This window comes from Phaethon lepturus, unplaced genomic scaffold, assembly GCF_000687285.1.
Source record: "Phaethon lepturus isolate BGI_N335 unplaced genomic scaffold, ASM68728v1 scaffold54539, whole genome shotgun sequence".
Taxonomy (NCBI): Eukaryota; Metazoa; Chordata; class Aves; order Phaethontiformes; family Phaethontidae; genus Phaethon; species Phaethon lepturus.
In genome coordinates, this window is record NW_010562453.1 from 28,884 (window position 1) to 39,179 (window position 10,296).

At 43.2% G+C, this 10,296-nt stretch overlaps 1 protein-coding gene across 1 annotated transcript in view; it reads right to left on the minus strand.

Annotated features, from left to right (window-relative positions):
* The window catches only part of SLC7A5 (solute carrier family 7 (amino acid transporter light chain, L system), member 5), a gene marked incomplete at its 5' end in the record, with an annotated part of 34,343 nt that extends 24,050 nt beyond the window's left edge, over nt 1–10,293 (minus strand). Inside the window, one exon of the mRNA XM_010294247.1 lies at nt 10,014–10,293. Coding sequence (XP_010292549.1) covers nt 10,014–10,293 — 280 coding nt within the window. The remainder of the gene's footprint in view (nt 1–10,013) is intronic.
* Nucleotides 10,294–10,296: the final 3 nt, after the last annotated feature.

The following is a 10,296-nucleotide window of genomic DNA, read 5'->3' on the forward strand; positions in this document are numbered from 1 at the left end:
GTGTGACCGTGACATTCCCTTCCCCATTTAGACATTCTGTTTCTTTGACAATAGCTGCTTCAGCCTCCACGTTAAATACCGACTTTCTCGGGGCCGTTTTTCATGTTTTGGTTCTGTATGGAGTCTGCTGGAGGGACCGTGAGACGGTCGTGGTGTACATAAAAGGCAAAAGCTTTCTACATAGTCCAAAACTGAAAAGCAACAGAAGCATCTGTATTCAGCCCATAAAAACATATCAGTGACAGACAAACAGGCTCCGATTGGTTTTTTTGTTTCTTAAAAATAAGGAAACACTTTGGGCCAGAGACTGATCCGGGCTGAGAGCTTCTTCTATGCCAGTCATGATTCAGAGCCCTTCATGTCACAATCTCTCTGCTTTGCTTTTCCCACCGTGTAATAATATTTATCTTTCCTAAAGGAGTGTGGTGAAGTTAGTACACTTAAATGCTTTCAACATAGGAAGGGCTAAAAAAACCCCAGTCTCACCCATCAGAAAGAATCCTACAGACACTGAGACAAAAAGACAGACTGAGTACTTGTTCAGTAAAACTCCAAGACAAATTCCAGTGGCTGTTCAACTTCTCAGGAGACCAGAGGGCTAGGGTTTCTTAAAGCAGAAAGTTTTATCCCTTTGATCCGAGATGCTACCCTGGGAAGCAGGGGCTGAGGGACTCCTCTTGGCACCGCTCCGTTCACCTCGGATGAACTCCTCCACATGAACAACGGGGGAAAGCTGCACAGCCACAGCTTTACTATAAATCAGGGCAATGATACAATGCAGGGAAAGATCAGACAGCCCTGCCCTAATTTCTGCTGCACCCTTCCTAAGGCTACAGCCGCTGGCCATTGTCAGAAACCAGCTAGGCAGCGAGGCAGACCTTTAGCGTGACCCACCGGGGCCGTTCTTGGGAATGATTCTAGGAATACGGATTTCAGCACGACCTGACGTGACACAGTCTGTCTGATCCAGCAGCCCCTCTCCAAAGGCTTTACATAATTGGGATAATAGGAGCTAGAAAGCTGCAGTGATTGCAGATGTAAGAGGGGGTACTTTTATTTATTTACTTATTACTTCTGGCAGAAGTAGGAAAGAGACTGTTTTTTGACTGCTGTAGAGAGAACATGCTCACAAGGTGCTGTTCACCCCTTCATCTGTTCTGGTGAGAAGGAGAGCTTCATTTCAAGATACTCAAGCCACAGGGGAAGCCAGAGGCTTTCAAAGAGAAGTTTGGCATTGTAAAGACAACAGCAGGTCCAGCTTCAATTATTTACTCTGTCCTAGTAGTCCCTGCTGGCTTCAGGCATGTCATTAAACCTGCTCCACTGGCGCTCACCTGCAGAGTCAGGTAATTTCCCCATTACTGATAAGAACCAAGGATAAACCGACTAATACAACATAAGATCCAGAACCTTGCCTCCCCCCTTTCACACTTTGTGGGCATATTCCTTTGATCTGCTGGTCCCAAGTTCCAAGATCCCTCCCAAACATGATTTCTGGATGACAATAGGAATAAATCCTTACAAAGCAGACATAGAAAGGCACCATGCCAATCCCCACATAGAACAAGACCATGATGAGCACATTATATGTAACAACAGTGCCTGTGTCTACAAAGGCAGGATGTAGTAAAGCTGCCCTGCGGGCATGTGGATCTACCCAAAGCAAACAGTATGTGAATGAAGCCCTAATACAGGTAAACTGGGGTGTGGCATTTATGATGCAACACTCTTGGCAACTATCCTATAGAAAAAGGCAGGGCTGCAGCTTTCCCAGGTAATGGAATGTGGCCACGGATTGGAGATGGAGTACAGACAGTGCTTGGGAAGGCTCTGTTTGGAAAAAAAGCCAACTAGCAGCCGATCCACAGCTCTGCACGATGGTCCTCACTCACAGGGGAAAAAAGGATCCAATTCCAGCAGTATATGTAACTTGCTGATAGGGAGACGGGAGTTTGCTCAACCTAAGATCTTTAGCAGCTTTTCAGGTGAAACATTTCTGAAACGGGTGTAGGAATTCTTGAGGTACTGGCACAGCTGCATTCATGCTGCGTGTGAGGTTACATACCTTGGGAGCCTTGCACAATGTCACTTTTGTCCTTTATTTCCTCTTCTATAGGTTTCCCTGGTCTTGACCTCCAGTGCTTCCTATATAATTCAGTATACACCTCTGTAACTATGATAAATGTGTGTAAGTAGCTTGCTTCAAAGAAGTAAGCTCAGTTAACTTGCTGCAAGTTACCGATGGATTCCTTTTCATGGTATTACCGGACCAGAAGAAAAATGCATAGCAGGGTAGGAACTTGTGGAAAGAAAGGAGAAGAATGAAGGGAAATCCTCCACCTCAGCTTCCCCACCAGGAAAACTGGGACTGTAACACTGTCTACACAGAGGATGAATCATGCAATGATTCCTGTTTGTAACTCACACATTTCCAAAACACTTAGCCCTTACAATTCTAAGATGATGCTTCCATTTACCATCTGCCACTGGATGATGTTGATTTTCTCCTCACAATTACTTACAGTTCTCAGCTCCATCCTATGGCCTTTGCACCTTCATAAAGTGCAGATGACAGACAAGCAGTTTTCTCTTCTACCAAAGATGGTGCAACCAGGTTTCAGACAGAGACAAGGCAAGCTGAGCCCATGGCCACCAAGAAACAAACCGCACGGAGGGCAGCAGCACAAGGCACAGACCAAAAATGGTCCACATGCTTTAAAGAGATTTGCTGCCTAAGCCCACAAGAGGTTAAACACATCAAAAATAAACAGTTACTCCACATAGTACAAACAAGGAATTACACTATACTGACTACAGTGGTTTAAACCATGGGAACATCAATGCCTTAGCTATTCACTAAGGCCAAAAACACCCCACTTTATATTCAGGTAGCTGTGATGCCACAGCGTCTTCCAATAGTCTCAGGTGTCTGTTTCTAATAGCACAATCTAACACGAGATGTACATACAAGGATGTACACAGAAAATGGTTAGGGAAATTTCAACTTGATAGATATCAAGTGAAGACTTCTGTCCTGCAAGGTAATGAGAAAAAGCAGAATGAAAACCTTCGCAGGTATTTCTTCAAGGACAAGTCCCTGGAGAAACTTAACAGCCAGGGCAATCAGTCTGTAGAAGGGAAGTGCTTAGGGGCACATGAGGCTGTTGGAAAGGACCACTTGGCCCCAGAGCAAACGTGTCTATATTAAAATCAACTTAGAATAATAAACATACCTGGCAACGGTTTACAGTTTTCTTTTTATTTTTCTTCCCAAAACAGCAATGCTGAGGAATCAGGGGATGGGCGCATCCACAAACAACAGATGAAAGGAGAAGGCAAAGGCTGCCCTACCACTGGAGTTGAAAAAAAAAGGATCGTCCCCAGACCCACCCCCTAACTGAGACCACAAACTCTGGATGTCTCCAACAAACGCCCACAGACACCCTGAATGTGTCACAGCTCCATCTCTCCGCTGGCTTTCAATTCCAGGAAGCCCCTGGTGCTGAAACAGGCTCGGAGCCAGAGAAGTTAGTGCAAAGCGGGATGATGCCAGCATTTCACCATGTAGCACAGCTGCCAGAAGCATCTTGCACCCTCAGGTTTCCAGAATTCTGCAGGAATAAATTAACAAGCACTTGCCACCACTCTCTCAAGAGCTGTGCCAACCAGTGCAGCACAGTCGTGGCCAAAAGGCAGCCTGGAGGAAGAGAATAATTTCACAGTTTGCAGCTACTGCAGAGGCTGGATCTCAAGCCTACGTAAATGCACCTACCACTTCGGTACCAACGTACCATAATAACGCTGATACAGTTTACACTATTCAAATTGTGTGGTACATAAAAAACTACAAAGCATTTATTAATGCTAGGGGAACTAAGTCCTAGCTAATGGTAGGAATTACTATCTTGTCTCCTTAGAAAAGAGCTTGTGTTCTTACTGTCAAAGTTTCTAGGTTAGATGATGCAGCAGTTCCACAAAACAGGTAATTCTACCATGGGAACACAAACATAGACTTGGTAATGGGAGAAGAAGGTACACTTCTGCCATTCCCAGCAAATTAAAAGGACTGTAAAACTATCGCAAGCTAAACATCTTCTCTGTCATCCCCACCTCTTATGAATTATCTTCCTAACAGCAAACAACATCTAGTAATGTTTTATGTGCACATTAAGCCTCACAGAGATATAACCATCCTTGTCAGACGCTCCTGCAAAACATGGCATCTTACCTGGCCCACAGTGATGTTACACCAATACAGAAACCTCTTCCCGTAGTTGTACTGACTTAGGTTCCACAAGTCCACAGGAAGGTGGCTGAACATCAGCATCAAGAACTAAAAACTGGGTCATGAATTTAATGAAAAATTCCAGGCAGCTTTTAGGCTGAATCATGCCACCTATGCCACGCAGGGGGTCAGAATTCAGCTCTGTGTGCTGGCTGGCAAGAAACTGCTTTCTCATCCATTGCATTTCACCTATTGGCCACATCTGACACTGGGACTATGAGACTACTGGAATACTTGAAATATCTAGTGCTGTTGCTTTGAATTAGACTGACCATGGCAAGTTTCTATGAAAAAGCCTTCACAATTTGCCCACATCAGAAAAGACTCCGAAGGGTCTCAGTAGTAGCGTAAATCATTCAAATACAACAAAATTTAATGGGACATTTGTTGTGAGAGCCAAGAGAGGGGTGCCAAGAAATGCAGTAGTTGCTTGCTGTGTTTCAAGAGTCCTCCAAACCTGCATCCATTTCAGGAGGGGCCTGCTAGTGTCAGAGGTTATTTTCATTAATACTTCTCTCCCCAGTTAAACCTGGATTTAAAAAAGCAGCCTCCGCCTTGCAACATTAGCCATACAGCAGGGATTCTACAAAGACCCCTTCCTTCCACTCTGATCAAACAAGTGCATATTTACTGAGAGCACTTAGTCATTTAATCCACCTTTCTGGAGGAGAGGCAAAAGAAGAGTCTTCAAAGCTTCACACCCTGCTTGTCCTGGCAGATTAATTCCAAGTAGCAACATTGCAGAAAAAACCCATCTTGAACAGACAAGCATAAGATGTATTTTGTGCTTGCCTTGCTTACCATCTAACGCCTGATGAGTTCAAAATCTACCCATAGCTTCACTTTAAACCGCTGATCAAACAGCCAAACTGTCAGATTTAAAGTAAAACCTTAATACTAAACAGAGACATTCCAGCTTTCAATATATGTGATTTCTAGTTGAAATGCTAATGCTGAATATTCACTTATGGACTATGGCTATAATTTGGCAAGCATTCAAGGCATGTGTCTATACACTTTTGACAAACCCTGGATTTGATACCATTCTCCTCCTCTAACTCACAATGTACTCAGGGGGGTGTCAGGCACTTACGCTTCCATACGACATGTGCTATTAGATATGTCTCAGCTCTGTACTGACTGCTACTAAACCTTCCACTATTAGGCTGTTTATAACAAGAGACACGAATGAGAAATATGGGATCATTTTACTGGAATTCCATGCTTGCAGGAGGAATGCCCAAAATAATATTTCAGAAGCAGCAAAGGAAGTCTAAAGAAATTTTAAAGAAGATTAAAATACTGTGTCTTTGGAAGTAGCAGATACTGCTGCAGCAATACTGGGGTTATTAGTGCCAGATTAGCATATATAATTAATAAGCGATAAAAGACTTCAGAAGCTAACAATCAAATCACTGATTTGACTTTGAAGATCAAGAGTAATATTATATGCAACTGGCAGAGTTTCTCAAGCTTCTGTGGAGCAGATTATACGGTTAAAAAGTAAGTAAATAATAGAATAACCTGTTATATAGCACATAGAGGGTGTGTGGCAGGCTGAGTCTAAGAATGTGTGTAGGAAGAACAGTTCAGGCACTTGTGAAACACCAAGAAACAACCAGCTCAGGTCCAGAAGTCGCATGATCCCTTGTCTCCCTCATCTACCAGGAATTTACTGTACCACAATTCAAAGACCTCTCTCTCACATGTAGAAAATCTTCAAATTCAGAGCTGGAAATAAGGAATATGCATGTTATCTTTAAATGGATAACTTGAAACTTTCCATCCTTGAGCCATCTCCAGAACATATACTGTGTATTAGGTTGCGCTCTGCGAATTTTTCATTATTTTTGTTGAGATTTATCAGTTCAAATTTAAGAAATGTAACACAAGTGGCAGCCAGCTGTAAAAGAGAATCTGACCCACTAGAACTACAAGGCTTCAGAGATGCACTTTCAGTTGGATGCTGTTCCACGTCACTGTTCAGGCCACTACCTGGACACCACCTCCTCAATGGGGGGGGCGGGAGAGAAAGACAGGACTAAACAGTTTTACGTGATCCTGCTTCTGCTTTGTGAAAATGGTCCTGTAACATATATAAACAACAAGTTATTTCAAAACTACATTTGCTACCTAAATATTCTGTTAAGAAGTGTGTAGTTTTTTAATTCAAAATGAAGATAAATTGGAGAAAATTACAGAAAAAGATACAAGTGTGTTGGAAGTGCAGTGCAAGTGTACGTTCCACTGTGATGCCTTTTCAAGAGAAAAGAGCCAACAACAAACATGACTTTCATTTATCTACGTAGCCTCAAATGTGCACCTGAAACACAGACTATAGAATCTTTAGTAGTTTAATTCTTTGCCATGTAGAGTACTGATACTGTAATGTAGACGTCATCAAATATGAAAACTCAGAACCTAGTAACTGTCCCTCCATCCTCTGTAGAAAGGGTAAAATTTGTTTACCTGAGGCCATATTTGGGGGAATTCAAATCATTGTTGGGTTTTCATGCATATGCACAAATCCTCAGTTTCATGAACTTTAATTTCTTCTGATCAAAAAATGCTTGGATACCAGGTGGACCTTCTGTTTGTTATCCCTTAGCATTTGCTTTTGTGATTTATCAGTCCTAAAAGTATCAGCCATCCAATCTCACAGATAAAATAACATGCAGTTTATGAGTTACTTAAGTAACCCACAGTGTGAAAAGCATTAAGCCAAACTACCTGCAAATTCTTACAACTAGGGAACTGGCTGTTTCGTGGTGAACATAAAACTAGCCACACTAATGATGAACAGCTTGACCCATCTTGCTATAAGAAGACTTCCCTATAGTGAATTCCCACACTTTTATTTGGCAACCACAATAGGCATTCATGTTGTCTTACGGAAGAAGTAGTCTTGCATACCAACTGCCCGTAGATTACAATCTTAATAGCAGAAAATACCTATTTGTAGTTAAATTCTACTTACCACCCATCTTGTTTTTTCCAGCACCTTAAGGCGAACAAAATTCCCTATTCCAATGGTTTTTTCATTCTCTCAAGACTGTGATTTATTTAGATTATCTTAATGCCTAGGAATTCAATTTCTGTACTTCAGGGTGGCAAACACCAAACACCACATTATATATTCAACTGTTCAACACCAGTAACACTCAAAGTGGAAACAAATAACTTTTGTTATTTCTCCTCTTACTAGAAACCATGCAGCCAATTGCATTTTATGTTGAGACACAAACTTTGCAAAGAATACAGCTGGTACTGTTCTAGGCAGATGGGTTTTGGCTACATAACAACTCAACTGTATTCCAACCCAGGGCCCCAAATTCCCCTATTGCTTCCTAAACCATTCTTCCCCCTTTGAGATAGCTCATTAACATATGCTCTAGAGCGTATGCACATATAGGTCATTTTCCTCACCCTAGGGCGCTTTGGAAAAAATAGTATCTCACTGGGTAGGAGTATGTTTGGACCAACCATGTAACAAAGACGCTTGTTAGTCCATAGAAGTTTTGTGTGACTCGCTAAGTCCTTTGACCAGATTTACTTCATTTATTGTTCCTACTTCATGATGTGGTTTTGGCACTAGAAAGCAGAAAAGCTAACTCCAAAAATCAAAGTTACAAAAAAAACTAACTTGCTGAAGGCAATGCATGCTGAACTAACCTTTTGTAGGCAAAGGAGACAAACGAAAATTTAACCCAGAGCATAAACAAAATAGCAGACAGCAATGTAAGGGGGAGTAAAGTTTAAAGAAGAAACACATGGAAATGACGCAGATTTGTAGAACTAGCAACTCTTTCCTTGGCATTTCAAGATAAAGGTTCAAGAACAAATTCTGCTTCAGGGAAACTACTAATTGCTAGAAAAAGAAAGTTGGAGACATATTACTTATTGGAGAAGCGTAAATGGGAATGAGACCTGGCATCAAGAAATTTCATGCTGCAATCCACCCTATCACTCAACAGATCTCGCCATGGGCAAAGTCTACTTTATCCCTCTATTTGTTTTCTGACCAGTAAAACAGGAACAGAGACACCTCATCCCACCCATTTGGGGAAAGATCCTGCAGATGAGAAGTTACATATTATTAGAAACACATTCTCAAAGGTTTTGTCAACTACAGTATGTTCTTGCACAGCAAAATTTTGACATAAACCCCTAAGAAAGTCCATCTAATAAACTCTCTTAGTTTCTCAGCAAATTATATGACCACCACATGCATACATGCCTCTCTTCTTTGAAAGAAGAGAAACTGTACTGCAGACTGGGGGGAAAGGTCTAAAACCTGTTTTTTCACAAGGCCCCATTTGATGCAAGAAACCCATCAGCAGAACTATTTTCTAACCCTGCTATAGCTTTCTTAGTTAGGTGACTGTATTTCCTTAATATATGCACTCCACTTTGTTAAAAACTTGGACGAAAAGTGCATATGCCTGTCTTCTTGCCCTGACGTTCCTAAAAATGTATCTGGGCAGTAAGTTTAGGTCTTGCCCAAAGAAAGTACAATTTGCTGCCCTGACATTTATCTTACCATATCTGCTAGCTAGCCATAAGATGTACTCTGTCAGTTTGTGTATGAAGACATTTATAGGCAATATATCTTCCCATAATGACCATGTGCTGCAACTTTTGAATGCCCACAAGGCATTCCTCAGAGGGTGAAGGAATCTAACACAATCTCCCTTTGGACAGCACAGACAAGGAGACTTCTCTTCACAACCTTGAAATGAAAACATAAAAAGATCACCTCACTGTAACTTTGCACAGAGAATAAATGCTTCACAAAATCCTCACCAAAAAATTGTATCATCTCACAATATACGCTGTCACAATGGCACAAGAACTACTACCGGACTGGAACACAGACTGAATATGAAATGAGGAGGGAAAGGCAGAAAACGGTCCTATATTTAAAGAATGAGGAATTTGGATGGGGTGACTTCACCGCCACTGGAGGAATGGAAAATAAGGCTTCACTGGCAAAAATCGCAGACTTCAAAATACCAGAGAGATAATAAAACCTGCATCAGGAGAGAGATCTGTGTGCCACGGCAGACATCGGTGGCCCTAAATTCATCACAGCATGACTGAACTTCTCTGCAAGGCAAAACGTTTCAAGAGATGTAGTATTTGCTCGCAAAAAACCCAAACGGGCTTCGAGCACAGTATCGGTGCACACCCAGCCGAGACGCGTCTTATCTCAAAACTGGTGCTGAAAACAGCCAGGCACTGCAGCACAGGCCATGTTCAGCACCAGCTGCTCATGACAGATAATTTCCCAACCGCCCGTTACCCTCACCTATATCTGCACCCAAGCTCCCACCCCTGCCACCGCTGCTCCTCGGCACTGCAGGGCTTACCCTGCCCGAACACGCTCCTGCGGGAGGGCATGGGGAATCCCATTCCAGTGTACACGCTGCATTTCTCGCACGCTGCTCGCTGCATTGCCAGAAATCAAGAGAGGCTCGCTAGCCCGTTAACTGGTAGTTTGGGAAATTTTTGCTCAATTTATTTGGGATGGGGCCACGTTTCTTACTCACGCTGTTCCAAACAGCCCAAAAACCCCAGGATGGAGCCAGTTTAGCACAGGAGAGATGGTGAATCTCCTACAAAACCATGGGCTCAAGGCAGCTAGCTGTCTGGAATGACTTTTTGGGGATGGTGAGCACGGAGGGGTAGCAGGATAGCAGGCACCTGGAGAAGGTCCGCGGGTACTTACGGACACAGAGACAGGCCACTAGCTTGGCAGCCTCGTCGGGCACCGGGCAGGTGGGGAAGATGGGCTTGAGCAGGTAGGTGGCAAAGACCAGAGCCACGATGTACTGCGAGGAAGGCCGGATGATGAGCAGCTCTATCCAGAGCTTGAGGAAGGCGGGCAGGGAGCCGTACACCTCCAGCATGTAGGCGTAGTCCCCGCCGGACTTGGTGATGGTGGTGCCCAGCTCGGCGTAGCAGAGGGCACCCACGATGGAGAAGGCCCCGCAGACGGCCCACACCACCAG